This window comes from Cherax quadricarinatus, chromosome 80, assembly GCF_038502225.1.
Source record: "Cherax quadricarinatus isolate ZL_2023a chromosome 80, ASM3850222v1, whole genome shotgun sequence".
NCBI classification, from domain to species: domain Eukaryota; kingdom Metazoa; phylum Arthropoda; class Malacostraca; order Decapoda; family Parastacidae; genus Cherax; species Cherax quadricarinatus.
This window is the reverse complement of record NC_091371.1, coordinates 13,817,812-13,839,398: the sequence shown is the minus strand read 5'-3', so window position 1 is coordinate 13,839,398 and position 21,587 is coordinate 13,817,812. Positions and strand designations below refer to the sequence as shown.

Below are 21,587 nucleotides of genomic sequence, written 5' to 3'. Positions count from 1 at the left end.
TGTTGAGTTTCATTCGATGAGTTGTGCTATATTATACCTTGTATTGCATTACAGTTTCAGTTATGTAAGCTTCCATTCCAATGTTCTACTTATGTATGTTATAATGTTCAATTGTTGTGTACTTTGACATTGTATAGAATCAGCCCAAGCCGTATACATGCCATCTCTAGTTTGTATTAGTTGTATGTCGGGACGACATACGTTAGCGTTGCCGAGCTCTCAGTAGTAGTAACCAGTAACCAGTGTACCAGTAGATGACTCACTACCAACCGTCTCTGCGTGAATCACTGGCTGTATTCATATTGTTGCTGACCTAGCAGGATTTCAAGCACCCCCTCGCCCATGGGCACTCCTCAGTCAGTCTAGCCAAGGGGCAGAGAGAGGCAGGTTCGGCTGTGGCGCCCTTCCACATACTTCAGTTACAATATACGTACTTCCAGCCTACGTGAGTATTTTTACCCAATCCACGTGTTCGAACCCCACATGATAAGGAGGCCTGGTCACAGACCGGGCCGCGGGGGCGTTGACCCCCGGAACTCTCTCCAGGTAAACTCCAGGTATGCCAAACAGGAATGTTTACATCAGGCGATATTATAATTGCCCTTCTCAAGTCTCCTAGCTCAGACTGAAATTTCATTACTACATGTGTGAAACTCACCTAGTGTGATGGAATAAGACAGGGAAACGGCTTGCTTTTGCTCCCACGATTATCAAATATTATACGGTATTATGGGATGCCATGATTGCCGACAATGATAATTATAAATCACACATAATAGGGTTCAAACCCATGGCAAGCGTGTCCTAACTCTCAGTTTTAGAACTCACTTGGCATGAATTCCAGTCCCACCCCTTCTCCGATGTTCTGAATCGTGCTATTATGATTTCGTGAGTCATAACAATTATACATATATACATATATTATCTCCCAGCCCACAGCTGGATTCGAACCTGCAAACTCGGCATCAGACTACACAGTACTTTATCCATACAGCCAAAGTGCTGTGTAATCTGATGCCGAATTTGCAGGTTCGAATCCTGATGTGGAATGAGATAATATTTGTAAATAATTTCGCCTGTTTGCGAACTGTTACTTACAAACACACACACACACACACACACACACACACACACACACACACACACACACACACACCTACCTTCAATCTAAACAATACAGACAACAATGATGACTCATGGGGAAAGGTGGGCACAAAAAAGTGAAAGCTTGGGCCTCGTGAGTGTCTCCTCGGGGCTGGGAGTGAAAGTTTCGGTGAAAGGGACGGGTAACCACAAAACCCACAAGTAATAGCAACATGAACACTGTAACGCCTCGGAGAGCACAACGTAACATAGCCCTAACGACAGCGTCACCAGTGATGTAAACGCCACAAGCCACCGAGCACAGTGAGACATCACGTCATAACGCTGCAGATCAGTCACCAACCAACCTTTCGAATGCTAGTTCAATCCCTAGAATACCTAACTATCCGTGGGTTACCCTTTACATGGTTTATAATTATTATTAAAGTCATGCTGGGAGCGTTAAACCAATAAAGAGGGGCCACAAAGGTTCCGTAAATGATGTCAGGTCGCATGTAGCCCAACACTTGCAGGATCTGTACATTTAGAAGGTGCGATTAAGGAACATTTCCTAACAGTCAACAAGATCCATGGCACCACACACTTTATGCAAGACAGGTTAAGCATTGGTTGCAAGAGAATAATATCAATATTGTCCAATGGCCAGAGAACAACCTTGACCTGAAACCCATACGAAATTATTGTATGAAGTGACAGCAAAGCTCCACTCCAAAAACACGACACCACGATTGACTCAGGAGACAGAAAAAAAAAATAATCTGAATTCAAGAAATGGGTTTGACTCACCTTAAAAAAAACCTACTGATTCTGTAACTAACCGCCTGAAATTGGTTATCAAACGTCATGGAAACAAACAAATAGTACTAGGTGGACTCTGCCTTCTATCCTATTACAAATGATTTGGCAATGGGCCTTGCCTTTTATCCTATTACAAATTTTGCAATGGACCTTGCCTTTTATCCTATTACAAATTTTGTAATGGACCTTGCCTTTTATCCTATTACAAATCATTTGACAATGGCCAACATCCTTTGCGCACTCAATTACGAGCAACGTATACAAAACTGACACTTTTATAAAGATCCTGGTGGGCGAAAAGTTTCCCACAATACAGCTACCTAACGTTATATACATGTTTATTTTGTATCGCAGGAGTCATGCAGAGCCTGGGGAATGAGTGATAATGAAGTCTGATTTTAGGAAAAACTGGGTAGCTGCAATTCCTTGGATGAAGATCCTATCATCAACGTTAAGGCACCATCCCCTTGAAAGGGGACTTTAAGATAAATAAACAATCTATCAACCTCCACGTCAGGCTGCTAGCAAACAAAGCCAGCACTCTGCAACACTGTCACACTGAACCACACAAGTGTGCCACACACTGCCACCTCCGACCCTATCTCACACCTGTCTGCCCTTGACTTTATATATATATCTGTCACAGCTGGTTTAACTCAACACGTATGGCAGCTCCTGAACAATTATTCAATACACCACCATCTCTATATCAACGCCTGTTTACTAAACGATACCTCGATAAACAGCTTTCTACCTAACGTTACGACACTGCATATTTACCAAGCGTTAAATCAGCATTTATTCAACATTAAAACAACAGTTATTTAAATGCAAGGACCATATTTACCCTAAGCTGCTTAATACAACACTTACATAACGCCAAATGCTTCTAATTATAACAAGTATACACTAATCAGTATTTAGTAAATGCTGCACGCCAACAATTTAATCCAGACTTACATCTATCGTTACATATTATACACTTAAGTGATAAAATGATTTAGAAAACCTACAAATTTAGTCCATCAATCTTTCAAGATGATGGACTAAACACAATGAGACTAGGCTGAGGGACTGATTACATCAAACTCCTCTTTTTCTACCGTTCTTCGTTTTGACTGAAGTCACTGGCTGGCGAAACGATTCCTCAATAAAGATTCCTAAATGCTGCACAAGTGTCTCACTCTTCAACTTGTGTAATGAGAGAGAGAGAGAGAGAGAGAGAGAGAGAGAGAGAGAGAGAGAGAGAGAGAGAGAGAGAGAGAGAGAGAGAGAGAGAGAGAGAGAGAGAGAGAGAGAAACATCTTTCCTTGATTAACACTCTAGCCTCGTAGTCCCTCATTAACCCAACCTTGACCTCTCACATGTGTTGAATCAGGGGAAAAAAATGCAACGAATAGTATCATCGGAGATGAAGAAAAGACAGGGGTGCAGACCAAGCTTTTACTGTGACAACGTTTCGCTCTATACATAGAGCGACTGACTTGCTAAAGCACTACATGGAGCGAAACGTTACAGTAAAAGCGTTTTTTTCTGCATGTGTCTAGTCTTCATAAGAACAGAGCAGCAGCACACTGCCAATGTATCTAATGTTGCTAAAGAATACAAAATAATAATTCTTTACTGTCAGTGGTGTCTTTATCTCTATTATAAAAAGGGCCAGGAGCTATGTCTCGACCCTTGGAAACAAACAAGAATGAGAAGTAATAAAGTTCGAGCCAAGGAAGAGGTGGTTAGATCCAACCCCTTGGAAGAAGAGCCCTTCACCAGTATCAAGGAACTTACATCATTACATGCATAACAGTATACCTGGAGAGTTCCGGGGGTCAACGCCCCCGCGGCCAGGTCTGTGACCAGGCCTCAGTACACCAAAAAAAAAAAAAAAATACATATTGTAAGCACCAGGTGGCTTGTACTTTGAGAGGTACTACATTTGCTTAATCCAAGAAGTTAGAGTTACTCTCCCCTTCCACAAGTCAAACCTGACTGCATTCTATCCCCAAAGCACAGAATGACGGAGGTCCCCCGAGAACCTTACTAATAAACAAGAGGAGGATAATCAGAGATTGCAATTCGTGCACGTGTAACAACTGGCTTCCATGTTACACTCACGTGTCCATGTGAGTGATGCAGCTCTCCCGTGTTCATCTACTGATCAATCACAAGAGATAAGGAGAGAGTTTGCATGCAGAGTCCCCATATGGCTGTTGCAGCTCTGCAGGGAGCCAGGGAACGCAGCAGTTGAAGACGATGACGAGTCCAGGGGCTGTTCCACTTCTTTAGTCTCGGGGTAGTGGAACATATCAGGTTAAGAGATGGAGGCAAAGATGTGTATCGAACCCTAAAGCCTAGGAATCATTAAATATGGTCGTTAGTAAGAGAGGGGTTCGTCCAGGAGTTATATATATCGACCCTTACAAACACAACTAAGCGTTTTGTTGTAAATGGTATAGCGAAACTGACACGGTGGAAAAGACACTTAACGTACTGTTCAGGATATTTATTAAAAGAAACGTTTTGCCACGTGTGGCATCATTTGTCTTAATTAGTCACATGTACAACATTTAGGTATCTTTATTCTCGAAACGTTTCAAAAATCAAGATACCCAAATGTTGCACAATTGTCTCATTTATCAACTTGTCAGTTTTCTAAACCATTTATTCCAGTTCTAATTTGTACATAAAGTGTTTTATCCACATATAGCTAAACTAGTACACACACACACACACACACACACACACACACACACACACACACACACACACACACACACACACACACACACACACACGACGCTCTTGTGATCACCTCTCCAGAACAAGTCAATGAAACACTTTCATGTAGCTGCCTTCACCAGCACTCCAGATTAGGCAATCAAGAGTCTACCAAAGAAAGATAAAATGACAAGTAGCGCTGGCAGAAATACAACTTTCACTCCCGCCATCAGTGACACATCCTCATCTAACACCGTTTTCTTACGCTTTCCAAAGGTCAATTTCTGAACATTCCCTGAAGTTACAAAACAAATCTATTTCTTGTTAGGTTACATAAATCTGTAAAATGTGCATTTAACCATAAGCAACCCCCCCCCCCCAAAAAAAATAAGGGCCGCAATACACATGCTTCCCTAATGACAGATTCTGATAAAACCCCGGCAGCTGCTGCATGACCACCTCTGCAACCTGTTTAGGTTTCCTTTTTACCCTCTTCTGAGTGGAACAAATGGCCAAGCAGCGTCACTGAAGTTAATATCTTGGTATTTTTAAATTGGATTAAACAAATAGGAGTCAGAATAGTTGGGTGTGAGAAAGACCTGCCTATCATGGGTAAGTTGAACTGCTTGCATTCTGATGGTCTTACTAATTATACGACATCAATGTGTGTGTGTGTGTGTGTGTGTGTGTGTGTGTGTGTGTGTGTGTGTGTGTGTGTGTGTGTGTGTGTGTGTGTGTGTGTGTGTGTGTGTGTGTGTGTGTGCGTACACACACACAAGGAGGATTCCATCCCTGGCGTGACTAGGAAGCAGAGGGCGAGTCTACTTCCTTGTCCGCCACTGCTGCTCCTGTCACTCACCCCGGAGGTAGCTGCACTATTTGCCTGCTTATACTTGAGCACCTCCAGCCTCCTTTCCCTCTCATACAACACTCACCCCTCCTTTGCCTCTCTCTCTCTCTCACACACACACAAACTTGGTCTTCTTTAATATCTTCCATCCCATCATCCTTCCTCTTCCCTCAGTGGTTAACGACCTTTATTCATCATTAACATTCTGCTTGTGTCTAACTGACACTTCGTCGACGCCAACCTAAGACACCGCTTTTGTATTCTGCTTACACTGTGTCTGTATTTTATATAACCTGTACCCACATATATTACATGGATGAAATCGTGTAAAATATCAACAAGATAAAGACAAATGCAGTATAATGGGTATAGGCATTCATCGAAAGGTATTTTTTTTTTCCTGTGGCGCAGAAAGTGGCGCACTTTTCAAAACCAACGTTAGTACTGAGGTAATAAAAACCAATTCACCTGTTCAACATTGGTTTTATTTCTGTCGAAAGAACTTGTCTGGCATTTATTAAGTGCCAAGTCATTCTGAGTGTCAAAATTATTGCTCACACTTTACTTAATACTGGTGAAAAGAAATTGTGTGGAGTGAAAACTTTTATCAGTAGACTGTTTCACTCCAAACAAGAGTTTTATCAAGTCAGTGCTGACCTGAGAAGCCTGGTTTATAAATATAGTTCTACGCTGCACATAATGTCAAGGCTTGCCTCTCAAACGTTACCAAATACTAATGGCTTTGAGTGCATTACTGAAATATGAATCAGATAAAAAAAGTTTCAGATAAAAAAAATAACGAATATAAGTCGACCTTTTCCCACATGGCTGAAGGTGACGTTGTATCCTTGTTGTACTAGGCTCCCACAGCCCTTCCTGAAAACACCTTACCCACAGTCACACCTCAACTTCACCAGCACCTCTTAGTAATTCTCAATTACTGTATTATTAACCTCAGCGCTGCTAGAACTAAACTTATGAAGCTGCCACAGCTGCTGAACCCACAGTGAGATACTTAAAGATAATCTCACTGAAGAATGAATGCAGCAACTGGGAATCCTCCATAAGTGTCCCAGTCTTCATAACGTCATTACCCTATTGAAGTTACCCAGCTCAGGATGACAAATTTCCTTACCTACTGGAAAAAAAAAATCATCCTGTGTGATGGAATGATAAGGAAACAATGTTTGGATTCACAATATGTAACTATAATATAAAGTAGGTATCAGCACACTGCTGGTGTACCCAATGTCACTGAAAAAAAAAAACTTACAATCTACTCCCCTACACTCTTCCTTGGGTCATATCTTATTCCCCTCGCCCCTACCATTCTCCAGGTGTTATATGACCCTCACGGGTCAATAATACTTCCCCATACCTTCCCACTCACATCACCCCACCTTACCACAGACGCTCGCCATTACGAAACTGTCTAAATGTCGACGGTATTGCAGCTGCACGAACAAAGGAACTGCGTCAGAGCGCACGCGCGAACGCCTGCCATGGGAATTATCTTTTTCTTTCTTTTAACTGGTCTTTGTTAGTGACGAAAAACCGGTAATGAAAACACGCAGGGAATTCTCTCTTGATAATTCTCTCTGATAATCAATAACCCCTTTTGTATTTATAGACTTCAGCAGATGATTTACCTGTTGATTTGTGACGCGTGCGCGCGAGCACGCACACGCACGCACACGCACGCACGCACGCACGCACGCACGCACGCACACACACACACACACACACACACACTCTCACACTCACACTCACACTCACACTCACACTCACACTCACACTCACACTCGCACTCACACTCGCACTCACACTCGCACTCGCACTCGCACTCCTTTAGACTTCTATAAACAATGTATGTGTATGTGTGTGTATGTGTATGTGTATGTGTGAGTACACACACACACACACACACACACACACACTCACACACACTCACACTCACACTCACACTCACACTCGCACTCCTTTAGACTTCTATAAACAATGTATGTCGGATCACTCTTGGAATACGCAACACCAGCTTGGAGCCCCTTCCTGATTACGCATATTGTGAAACTTTAAAAAATACAAAGGTATGCAACCAGAATAGTCCCAGGACGCATTATGAGAGAATGTAAAGAAATTAAACCTGTTGATACTAAAGAGACGACCTGAGAAAATTATTATGACGTACAAAATACTCGAGGTCCAAGATTCACAAGAGATGCCAGGAAGTGCTTTTCCAGTCTAATGACAGATGGAATGTAAGAATAACTGGATATGGAAATGGTAGAGGCAAAATTTATACACAGTTAAGAGTAGACATGATATTGCCAGGCAATTGATACCGACAAATTGGTTTAAAAAGGCACGTGAGCAACAACAGAACATTCATAAGAAAACATTCCGGTCGTGGGACTGATCACATAACATACGAAGATCGAAAATAACAGTATACGTAGGCTGGAAGCGAGGTGTCACAGTGAGCTGAAAAATACATACCTGAAAAATAAATGTTCTAGTGCTGGTTCACGTGTTTTTTTTTTTTTTAACCAGCGCTCAAATGGCCAGAAAAAAAAAAAGCCAGCCATTGAAGCTTAAGAAGCGAAGCCAGGAGCCAAGTCTCGATTCCGGCAAAAAACAGACGAGTACACAGACATGAAAAGAAGTTATTATAGATATTAGAAGATTCCTAAATATGACGCTGAGATTCAAATTCCTCCAAATACAAAAATGAAACAGACAGACAACGAGAATCCAAGATACATATACCGGGTGTATATATCCGTATAGAGCATATATACCGAGAAGTGCAATGTTTTCAGTGCATAAACAAAATTCGCCTTAGTCTTTGACTGTTGGTGTGTACGAGACATGAAACAATGACCCTCGTCCATTCGATACGGTAGGTTATGAAAACAACAAACCAAGCAGTCAGCGAAAAGAAGCAAAACTCAAGAACAAGATGCATAAAAAAAAAAAGTTCGTCTCACGACCTGCCACACAAAACAAGAAAGAAGCGGGCGAGAAAGAGCGGCACTCCCAGGAACAAGAAGGGATGCTGATGAACTCAAACTAATAATGTTGTTAATTTGTTAAGGAAAATTACGTGACGTGGGTTATAACTATATAGCGACTCGCTCAGTGGTTCATTAAGAGCATCTTAAAAAATGTATTCAATGTCTAAATAGTTGTGTCCTTGACTCAAGGTCACAGATTGTACCCCTGGTAGAGTACGAGCTTCTCTTCCCGCTGCTGCTGGGACAGGATACACAGTTGTACAAGCAAACATACAACTTTCGTTACTTCACACCCTACTGAGAAGGTGAATTAAGTTTCAAATATCCAACACACTGAAGAAAAATCACAAGGGTGCATGCGAACTTAACAAGTTTTATATATAGTTGCAACCGAACAGGGAACAGTATAAAAAACAAAGATAAAAGAGGGCAGGCCACACACGACTAGCAAACATAGAAACAAAATCTGGAGAAGTAGAGAAACTTCTGAGAGTGGACACGTCAAGAGAGAACACAGCCTGGTAAAATTTCACAGTACATGGAAAAAACGTAGGTTGCAGAACAAATTTTTATCGCGTAACGTTGTACCAATAAAATATTTTCTTCACCTTGTGGCCTTTATTACTGTCGTCAGTGTGTCATTTGCATCCACCACAGTGGATACTGGGAGAGGGAGCGACAACGCTGAGTAAACCTCAGGAACACATCTTCAATAAAACACTCGACGCACCAAGTCTACCACAGACCTTTAAGTCGGCTAACATAATTGATATATGCAACAAAGGTGACCGACAGCTACCATTATACTACCCACCAGTACCGCTTACAATTATCACTTACAAGACTATTTGTTAATGGTTCTGGGGATCGTCGTCCTCTCAGACCATTTTCATACCAGGCCACCAAGATTGAAAAAAAAATGAGGCCTTTCAAGTCCATTTAGAAAAAAACAGAATGGCAGAAAGCCATGCGATATCTTGAGGATGCCTCTTTTGGCAAGCACCTAACTTTTAGCACTAGTTCGTTTTCCCGAACTCAAAAGTTCGCGTCGTTATTAGGCTGCACAAATCCCACTCTATCAATTATAATAAACACTGTGATATTGATTTTCATTCAAAAACAAGAACTTTTTTTATGAGACGGTAGATTCCTGAACGAATAAATTTTGCATGAGGTGGGAACAGACAATTTCTTCTTAAAATATTCATTGCTTAACAATTATCAGCATTTCCATGGAAATCCAATCACCACCATTAGAATCTTTCTCAGTAAAGATGACAACGCGATCTCATGGCTGAAAAGCGACCCTGATGATGGTGACTGAATTTTCAGCCAAACTTTTATGGAATTAAAAAAAAAAAAGACGAGCAACTCAAGAACGCCAATTTAATCACAATGCATCAACACGGATCGAGGACTGAACACGCATACCTCACTGCCCTAACTGACACTTATGACAGGTTGACGGAAGTCACACCAACAGGCAAGAACACTATTATTATTGTTATTAGCAGTAGCGTGTAGCAGTAATAATAGTAGTATTAGTATAGCAGTATTAGTATAGTAGTATTGTTAACGTTAGATTACTATTTTTATTATTATTGTGGTAAATTTGTAATGGTCATACATCACATGTGGAATGGGAGACAATCAGACTGGATCAGAAGGGAAGGGCCCTCAGAGCTGGAACTTCAATTCCACATTATTATAATTATCTGGAAGCGCTAAACTCACAGGGATCCAACGCCAGTAGCATTGAAAATTGGGTTGGGAAAATGTTTTGTTAGTGGGATGGACTGTAAAGGACCTGCCTAGCATGGGCCAACAGGCCTGCCGCAGTGATCCTCCTTTCTTATGTTCTTATGTCAGTAGTTAATTACGTACATGGTAGCGCCAACGTCTGATACAACAATTTACACAAGTTCTTGAAAATGATTAACAACTACATGAATAATGAAATATACATCACCAGTATGGAATTCGACCAAACTACTTCCTAAGATTAAGGAGCTAAAACCTGACAACAAGCTTGAAGGACTAAACCCAAAAAACACTGAATTATCAATAAGGAAGCGTTAAACTCAAAGGTCAACAGCGTTGAGAAACAGTGAGATAATGCACAGGAAGAGAAGAGAGCATTAAAACGTGTGCACGTTTTTGGTTGCAAGTTCAATACATAGTTTCAAGAGCAGGACCGACAGAGCCCACAAGGCAAGGAGGGAGTGAACCTGGCAAGGAACGAGTTGAGAGGCAGGGCCAGGAGCTAAGACTCAGACCCTCTGCAAGCAATTTATATAGTTAAGCACCCAACAAGCGTAGGCGAGCGAGTTCCTCGGGGAAGGTCGACAAGCACTGGGGTATACTCGTATACCTGTGACGACACACACTGTTTACATCAAGTCGTGTTGACCTTAACATCGCATGTCAAAATAGAGTACATGTGAAGGCAAGTCGTGTCAATCTCATGGTTACTTGTCAAAATAACGTACAAGTGAAAGTAAGATCAAGATGGATATACATAAGATGCGCGTCTGTAAAATTTTAAACTACAACTAAAGCATTTTAATCTTCTATAAAATGGGGAAAAAACAAGAGCAATAATAATGTATATAATGCATATACATTCAAATTCTAATGATAATACATTAATTTATACAAGCACTTATACTTACTATTCCTCGCTCTCGCTTTCTAACTCCCTATACGTAGGGACTTTCAACATACAGGGATAAGGGACTAATCGTCACAAATACTACTACTTATGGTGAAGGAATCGAGAGAGATTATGACACTCGACCTTTCCAAGTGCAGCTGACTGCCAGAGTTCACCTGTCTCAAGGAGACACCAGTACCAGTACAAACACTACACACGTTGTCGACGCCCACTCTTTATACTCTTTCCCCTACCCCTGTTTCTCATCCTCTTGCTCGTCTCCCTGCTCCTGTTATCCTCCTACTCCTGTTTCTCATCATCTTGATCCCCCCATATTTCTCATCCTCCAGATCCTCTTCTGTGCCTGCTTCTTCTAATCTTGCCTCTCTCTCTCTCTCTCGCCATTACCACCACAGCCATCATCACCTCTGCCAATACCATTACCATTACTACCACTATTACCATCGTCACCACCACCGCCAGGTTTCAGCTGTCTATGAAACAAAAGCGGATATTTTGTCAGCGCGAGTGTAATGGTTGGGCAAGTTCCTCTGTGATCTTGCTGCTTCTCTGTGAAAGTTTATATAGATTATTATTGATTACATTCACGTGGAACAGCTAAACCCGTAAGGGTCACATAGCACCTGGGATATGGGAGGTAATGAGGTTTGATCTAAAGAGGGTACCTCAGATTCCTTAGATCAAAGGTCCTTCACGGGCATCAAGCCCCCCCTCCTTGAGGTGCTAATTCCAAGATCTTGAATGATCTCTATAATATTTTCCCAGAACTGTGCAAGAGGTTATACAGGGTAGATTATTATTATTATTATTATTATTATTATTATTATTATTATTATTATTATTATTATTAAAAAACTAGCGCTAAACGTGTATAGGTCACACAGCTATATAGTAGAAAGTGGGAAAGATTACTTCTAAAATTGAGAGAGACAGAAACAGATTCTTTCCGACGCTTGACCGCAGCTACGCCCCCAAGTGGGCAGGTAAAAGGGAGACCAGAATGGGTGGGCGGGCAAGTGGGTGAGGAGACTGACGATTAGGTGGGGCTGTGTCGGGAGATAGGCGGCGAGTGGGTGGGTTGGCAGGTGAGCGATAGAGGATCTTATTCTGACTTACAATACTTTAAGTACCATTCTAACTTTGATAAAATTTTAAGTGGAAGATTAAAAAAAAAAAAAATGATGAAACTGTAACAAAGGAATTGACAGACGGAACTGACTTTGGCGTCATGCCTCAAATGAATCCGAAACTTTGTAGAAGTTTTTAAATCAAGATAAATATATGTACTTCAGAAACATACTGGTTTGTTTATTAGGTTTAAAGCCTATCGACTGCACGAGGATCATTAAGGCTGGGCGAGACTTTTACCCCATCGGTATATGATACTTAATATAGAAATTAATCTAATATAGAGATTAAATGTAATATAGGATTAATATAAAATAGGGATTAAAGTCAATTCTTACTGAATATATATATGCTGAGATACAGGAGAGCCCCGCTTATGCAGCAGGTTAGGTTCCGGGCTACTGCTGTAAAACTAAAACTGCTGCAAAGTGAAACGGCCTTTTTTATAAATTTCAAATGCATATAAAAGTCTGATAACATGTTCACATTATTATATATTAAGTAAGCAATAGAGCTAGGCCTAAAACATGCATATACAGCACACACATTATTTACCTTAAAATATTTTCGTCCTTAGTTTACATTAAGTGGTGAATATATTTATTGTAGGAAATCTAAATAAATGACGAATGGGTAAAACTGCTCCATTAGTGAAACGCCGTAAAGCGAAGCACTGTAAAACAGGGCCTGCCTGTACACTACAAATGTATATACACTGTTGCTCTCGGTGCTTATAAATGAGACTCCTCAGAATATATAGTCTTGAGAGAACCAAAGAGTTAAGTTCACTCTCTTTGGCCACAAACCACACCAATACTAGTTAAAACAATACAACTGCTTATTTAATAACTAATAGATATTTAAAGAGAAAAATGTAAAGATCATTTTATTCAGCTGCGAAAATCATGACAGGTGGTGATGAATCCGAAAATGTTAACGAGTGGCAATGCATTTGAAAACACTGAGATTATTTGGGTATAATGCCTACCTAAGGCCTCCGCCCTCCCTACTAGCCTATGTTGGCCCTCCATATTAACCTATGTTGGCCATCCCTACTAGCCTATGTTGGCCCTCCATACTAACCTATGTTGACCCTCCATATTAGCCTATGTTGACCCTCCAAACTAGACTATTTTGGCCCTCCGTATTAGCCTATGCTGGCCCTCCACACTAGCCTATACTGGCCCTCCACACTAGCCTATATTGGCCCTCCATACAAGCCTATGTTGGCCTTCCATACTAGCCTATGTTGGCCCTCCATACTAGCCTACGTTGGCCCTCCATACTAGCCTACTGGCCCTCCATAGTAGCGTATTGGCCCTCCATACTAGCCCATTGGTCCTCCACACTAGCCTTAGTTACGTACACAACTCAATGGCAGCGTGCACACCTAACCAACTTCCAGATTGTAAATTATGTGGAAAAAACAAAGTATACGGTACAAGCGTTCATTTGGGCAACGTTTCCTTCTACGCAGAGTTTTATCAAGTCATGACCTAAATAAAGGTTTGTCCTAATAAAGGCTGCTTTTGCGCACCTGTACTTTTTTCCTCCACATACCTTTTGAAGTTATGCTTCTCCACTGATGGCAACTACCAGACTCACTTTCTGACCAGCCAGGCTGTTGGTGATTCAACTGGAGGGTGGTGCCTCCCTGAACTGTTGCCGTCTACCAGCCTAGTACACCTAGTACAGAATAATATTCTACTTCTAAACTGCCTGGATGATTCTGTAGCGACCAATAATGAAGTCTCAGATCCTGAGAGAGAATCCTCAGCGTTAGCTGCAAGGTATCTCGAAGTAGTGCAGCTGTGACAATCAGACCGGAAGATATCACCTCATTAAAACAGTTGACAAAGGAAAAGCTGTGGGTCAGTAAAAGTGAGTCCAAGGTTGTGTAGAACAGGTATCATTGCCTCTCACTCACCTCTCCCAACTCTGCCTAGCACAGGTTAAAGAAGGAAAGACACTTTGCAAAACTAGCTTTCATTGGGACAACACTTCGATCTGTATAATCTTCAGGAAATCAAGACTTGATAAACTTCTACACAAATCGAAACTTTGTTCCAATAAAAGTTTGTTCTGCAAAGTGTATCTTTTAAGAATATATGAAAGTAGGAACACTGCAGCAGACCTACTGGCCAATACTAGACAGATCCTTCTCAAACCTAAACCTACTAACAAAAATATTTGTCCAACCCATTTTTAATGCGTGTTCGCAGCATGACATTTAAAGCCACCTAGCACAGATTATACATGTATTACCTTCTATGTGAAAGGAGCCAAATGTATTTTAAAATCACGAAAGAAAAAGTGACTAGCTAGTATACACAGACCAGCGTGACGGCTAACAATGACTGTCACCGTCGATCTAATAATATATCAAATGACCACTTGTTTTTACCTGTTGGTACTGTGTGGTAGAAAAAATAGTTTCGGAAAAGGCCACTCTGTAGTGATCTTTGACTGAAGGAAATTAACACTCACAGAGAACTTGGACCAAAACATCCTCCAGCACTAAGACCAAAAGGGCCCCCAAAGATGGAAACAGGTTCTCGAGCGTTTTATGCAGTACATTATTACATTTAACGCTCTCGTGCACAGGTATTATTCACTGCAAAATCAGAATCACGCCCAATGGGACTCAGCAATAAGCGTGTGTTAGGTACGTACTTCAATGTGATAGGTACTTATTATACTATGGAGTGTTAAGAGCTAACTCTGAAGTAAGCCCGAGAAGAGCATGTCTGAATACTTATTTTTTTATGTAAGCGCAACCACAGCTAAAACTGTTATGCCCTGCAGTAGAAATGAAGTTACAGGATTCGAAGTACAGAGACTCAACACTGTTTTTGAGCTTAAGCGTAAACAGAATGTAATGCAATGGTAAAAGAAAACTATAATGATAAATGCAATAATGTCTCAGGTACACAGCTAATCATCAATACATTGGAATCTCTGCATGTTTTGCAGAGCTTAAACGAAATACGTCTTTAGTACATAATATAAAAATACCCACTACAATAGGTCTACTGGCTAATGCTAAGCAAGTCCAACTCAAACCAATTCTTCTCATTCATTGATCTATCCATCCTAGCCTTAAAGCTGCCCATTATTATTATAATCAAGGGGGAAGCGCTAAACCCGGAGGATTATACAGCGCCTGGGGGGGGGGGATGTGGAAGGCATTCAGGCTTAATTCGGGGAACTGGAGCTCAGATCCAATTCCCTAAATCAAGAGCCCCTCACCAACATCAAGGAACCTTCCTTGAGGGGTTAAAGCTGCCCAAATGTCAGCAATGTTCTACTCATCTACAAGTAAAACTTATGTCATCTCTTTGCCATGCCCTCACCAACACCGAAGTTTTTCCCAGGACGATGAAGCCATACTTAGGCAGGATGAGCTTGGTTCAACAATACCCAGAGTCTTTGAATAATACTTTCCTGGGCCAGTCTCGACGAGGAAATAAAGAAGGCACGTATTTCAACATACTCCCCACCCACTCCCTCAATCCCCCGCCGGGCTGTAAAGTGAGTGTATATACACAGAGTGACGAGCGCGAACCCTCATGCCGCGAATGCGGAACGCCCCAGTGCAAGTGAAACCAGTTGAGTACTTCATGCTGCGAAAGTGAGAGCTGGCGAGACACCAGCTTTCACTTACTTCACACTCTTACAGTGTCAGCTGCTATGCTTGATACACTCCATACTGTCACGCCTTGTGTTTTAATTCAACAAGGGTATCATAAATTCATAATACTCAAGATCAATTGTCTCAATTCATTTCTTGCGGGCTCCAGTTGGCAATAGCAGGGTTATGGGGGAAAAGATGGGGGTGGGGGGGGAGTGAGCGTCAGCTTTCTCCGCAAATCTCTCTTGTTTGTACTGAGAAAAAGGTGGGAGTGGAGGGCGCCTACGGTGTACACCAGGTGAGGGTTTAGGGAGGACTAATACTCCTCCTTTTTCATTACTAGAGGTAAGAAGTTATCTCAATCAACGCACTCGTTACTTACGAATGTAATAACAAAAGAGTTGTTGCAGAAGGCAAACAGGCCCATGCCAGCCAGGTGCCTACTTACAACAACGTGAACCTTATATCCGGGACAGCCCATCAAAAAATATCAGCTCTAGGCCCAGTTGACCCTCGGGCCCTGACCTGACCTGACCTGCACCAAGACACCTCTGAAGGATCCTTCATATAAATTAGTACTACATTTATGGGGAGGGTACTAGGCTCACATAAGTCATACAACACCTGAAGATTGGGAGACAATCATTTTCAGTCCAAAGAAAGGGAGAGTAGCTGTATTTCGTTTGATCAAATGCCATTCACCGGCATCAAGGTACCTCGTAAGTAACAATGAGGGGTTCATGATATGAAGCCAAGCAACCTATTAACATTATTATGACCACCTACACAATATTAAGAATTCTGCGTACCATAACTCAATTTTTTTTCTGATCTGATGTAAGCTTTATATTAAATGTATAGGTGAAGTGGTTATTTTGTTTATCCTACATTAGGACTGGACACTTACGTTCAACAGCGTCTAATACAAACCACAGTACGCGTGAGGCTTGAACCACGGCAGGCGAGGCCTAAAACTCGCAATAATGTTATTACGATTTCGCAAGACAGCCTTTAATACATATCTAATCACTATTAAACTAGTCAAATTATCCTCAAGCTCCCGGGTGTCATCAGAACTTGTCAGAAAAATTAATTATACTGCTATTTCCTTCTCTTGTTTGATTATATGGACTGTGAGAAACGCACTGCACAATAGTGACTGTGGAGGGCAAGCTCTTGTGGCTGTTTTCTATTCTGTTTTTACTCCATGTATACAAATAATTAAGTTTCTGAGTTTTCTACTGCCAACCAGGCATGCTGGTGTTTCACTGTGCAGGTATACTGTTGCTATGAACAGCATGGCTACCGAGAGAAGGGAATGTGAAACACGTCCCTGAGTATATAAAAACAGTGAATAGCTTACAGCTTGACCACTGAAGGTTCAACCGAGACTTCCTTCTACCCTTTAACAATTACTCAACCGCAAGCAAAAAAAAAAAATCAGTAGAGGGATAGCAGGGAGTATAACTAATCAAACACTTCCTCTCTTGGCACGTTCACATGTCTCCAATTCTATCTATAAAATACTCACAAAAAATTAGGGAGAGAGGACCTAGTAGCAATCAGCGAAGAGGCGGGGCCAGGAGCTATGACTCGACCCCTGCAACCACAAATAGGTGAGTACACACACACACACACACACACGCTGTTTTAGAAAGTGACACAGTGACTTGCTACACATGATGGGACGCATCACTCAGGCAGGAAGCCACGAGAGGGCAGGAAAATATTTCAGACAGATTGACAGAGACAGACAGGCAGACAAACACAAAAAGCTAGGCCTTCTATCTCTGAAAGAACGAAGAACAAAAGGAAATTTGATCACATTCACAAAACGTCAGCAGCGGGTCATCATATAACTAAGACCAGCGTCAGGAAACACGTGTTCTGTTTCCTGACAAACGCTGCCTAAGTATATAACCAACGCAGACAAGGACAGACTCTTTCACATGGATGAAACAATAACAAGAATATATGGTTAGAAATTACACAATACCATAAGCAACTCATTCTGGAGACGAACGAGGCATAGCAGACAAGTGGAGACGAGAAACACTATGAAAGAGAACTTGCCTTTTCAATCAAATGGGGAAGCTTGTGTACGAATGGTATGTGTACGAATGGTATGTGTCTTACTCTCATCTTGGGGAAGCTTGTTCGATAGGCTGTCTCCAAGTTCCTCCTTGAAAATTATGTGAATGTTTTCTACACGCCCATCCTGACACCATCAGTGATAATAGCCATACAGCTATTTCCTGGGTACTCAACAACTTTGCTGCCAGACATATCACGACCAGTTTTTTTTTTGTTAATATGCACTTAAATATTTTTTATATAAATTTATGCAACTTAGCTCAACCCAATTTTACCTAACCTAATTTTACCTAATAACCCAAGCCAATTTAATCTTAGTCTAACTAAAAACAACCCAACCTAACTTACCTAAGCTATTAAATAACATTTGTAAGTTTACAGGAAACGTTAATAAACCGATATTGATGATCAGAAGAAAATTAAGGTGGCAAAATAGAGATTGGCAGGAACCACAGACTTATCAGGAGGTATAACTGCTTCAACATAAAGTGTGGTAGAGATGTGCAATGAACTCGACAATGGCGCAGCTGAAAATTTAAAAAACAAAACGCTCTCAAAAAGCTTTATTACATTATTTTTATTACATAAAACGATCACTAATTCCTTGGATCAAGAGTTCTTCACCATCATCAAGGAACCCCATGCACAACCTTGAAGGGTCGCATAATATAGAAGATAAACCTCAGATCGGGATCGGTGAGGGGCTCACCAATACGAAACAGCGAGTGGTTTTACACAGGAAGCATCCGAATGGCTAGACGTAACAAGCGGAGTTCCTCGGGGTTACATCCTCGTCCCTACCATGGAAAGGACCAGGGCGAGGGCACATAGATGGCAGCTTAGCACCCAGTAAGCTCACGAGACACGTTAGGAATTACTTTTACAGCCTTGTTAAAGAAGTGAATGCGGTAACAGGAAAGTAGAAGCTAAATCCGTTTACAATTTCTGAAGAAAATGAGACAGATGTATCACGCTAGTCAACCTAAAACTGGAGTGTCAACACTCGCAAATTCAGCTCCACACACACACACACACACACACACACACACACACACACACACACACACACACACACACACACACACACACACACACAAGCGTCACGTTACGGGACATGACTCTCACCCCTGAATCTTGCAATACCTGTTGCTTCAAGACCCTCCCCCCTCCATTACCGTCTCTCACGCTCTCTGGATTTAAATGATTCTCATGCAACCAGCCATCCATTCAAGCAACGGACGAACAGAGACAGACAGACAGACAGGCAAACATGACAAGTGCCAAGCAGGCATTCAGGCAAATAAGCACCCAGGCAAACAAGATAAGAAGGCTGGCATTCAGACAAGCAGGCAGATAAACAAAGACAGGAAGGCTGGTAAACAAGACAGGGAAGCAAGCATTCAGGCAGACAGACTGGCATTCATGCAGACAAACAGGCAGACAAGTTTGAAGCAGAAGGCAAACAGGCAGGCAGGTAGACATAGGCAGGCAGACAATCACTCCTGTCATGAACTAGTAACTGGGATAAATTGGACCATGATAATCGTGGCCAAGTGTCAAGGGGAATCAGCTGAAATGTGAACTGAGGACCAGAATGATCCTCCACAGCTCAGCTGGGGACGTAATTCACTGAATCTCATTTTTATACCTGATCAAGGCCATAGTGTTTAGCATGCAGCCAGGGGACCCTGCCTGGCCCAGATTTGAATCTTGCAAGTGCTCAGATTTCTGACACTCTCTTACACACACACACGCACTATGACTCTACCCCTGCAACCACAACCACAATTAGGTACACACACACGGGGCCAGGAGCTAAGACGACCCCTGCAACCACAAATAGGTGAGTACACACACACACACACACACACACACACACACACACACACACACACACAGGAGAGGACAGGAGATAGGGGGACATGATAACGACATACAAAATACTGAGAGGAATTGACAAGGTGAACAAAGACAGGATGTTCCGGAGATGGGACACAGCAACAAGGGGGGACAGTTGGAAGTTGAAGACAGATGAATCACAGGGATGTTAGGAAGTATTTCTTCAGCCACAGAGTAGTCAGGAAGTGGAACAGTTTAGGAAGCGATGTAGTGGAGGCAGGATCCCTACATAGCTTTAAGCAGAGGTATGATAAAGCTCATGGTTCAGGAAGAGTGGCCCAGTAGCGACCAGTGAAGAGGAGGGGCCAGGAGCTATGAATCGACCCCTGCAACCTCAACTAGGTGAGTAGTACAACTAGGTGAGTAACACACACACACACACAACAGGCCTAGTGTCTAATCGACATGTGCCTAGGACAAAATGGTAACTAACACACACACACCTACCTTCACTGAACACTTCCTCGCCCAAATACTAGAAATAAAACAAGTTTAGCACACTATTGACAAACCCACACTAAATCTGCGTTTGTAGGCATGTTCCTTTAGGCTTTGCTGTCGCTGCTGCTGTTCTTGTTTTTGTCGCGATGTATTACAAGGAATCCTGACACTGGACACTTCTCACTCCCGCTAAGTGTTCCACTTTATTATTATTATTATTATTCAGTTACATTATTAAGACTGTTGCCCCGCCCATCCACCCCGTACACACACGGAACATATGTAGGCCCGTGTAAACACGGCGTTGATAGCACCATAGGAACGGTCCGTGTATTGTCTATCCGAAGAGATCGCTGGCCCGTATTTCAGGTACGGCGGGAAAGGGAGGAGGGCAGTTTCGATGATTCGTGTTTCACGCACGGGGCAGGCAAGGTCCAGGAGTTGACTCACTTGTACACACGAGCGAACACCACGGTGGGAGAACCACTACTGGCTGCCACCCGCACACACTCACCACGAAGAAAGTCAGTCATCACCTTCTCCCAGCCCCACACGGCAGAGAAGGTGAAGGTGACAGTGGTGATGGTGGGGTGGTGGTGGTGACGCTAGTGTATAAAAATTCTTATCCAACGCATTTAAAAATATATACTATATACACAGTAATGCTTTCAACATTTGCTGACAGTCTATTCCATTAAAGACAAAATATTTCGTTTCCTTGACCTGAAAGTCTTTGTCTATAATGTTAAAAACTATTCTAGCATGTTAAGGTTAACTGGTAAATATTTAAGCACTCTCGGAATCAAGATTACCATGCTCTTTCATCACTTTCAACACCTGTATCAAGTCACTCTCAATCTCGACCTTGACAGATCCAACAACTTCAAATCTTTTAAATTGGTTACACAAGATTTCTTAGTCTGGATATCACTATAGCTCAGTACTGGACACCCTCTTCTTTCTCTTTCAGTTTTTTATACAATTCATTGTTCTTCTAAATACCATTATGAAGGTGTCTTCACCTTTAAGTCTATAACTATACTCGCAGTCTACACTTAAGATATCGTTTCAATCTGTTTGATTTAAGTTTTTATCACTTGTAATTCACTCAGTCAAATTTCCCGGGTATAAAAACGGATTTAATACCGTACGCCATTTTATTAATAAGTGTCACTGCTTTCCTCAATTTTTATTCTTTTTTTTCCTTCCCAGTTTTGTCATGATTTCCTTTTTTATTCT

General features: G+C 41.8%; 1 protein-coding gene across 3 annotated transcripts in view; it reads right to left on the bottom strand.

Annotated features, from left to right (window-relative positions):
• The window catches only part of SppL (signal peptide peptidase-like protein), a 139,462-nt gene that overhangs the window by 90,661 nt on the left and 27,214 nt on the right, over positions 1 to 21,587 (bottom strand). The window contains exon 1 of one of the 3 annotated variants that reach the window (XM_070102151.1): positions 20,424 to 20,866. The exons of the other annotated variants lie outside the window; for them this stretch is intronic. Coding sequence (XP_069958252.1) covers positions 20,424 to 20,446 — 23 coding nt within the window. The 5' untranslated portion in view covers positions 20,447 to 20,866. Of the gene's footprint in view, positions 1 to 20,423; positions 20,867 to 21,587 lie in introns of those variants that run through there. 3 annotated transcript variants of the gene reach the window in all.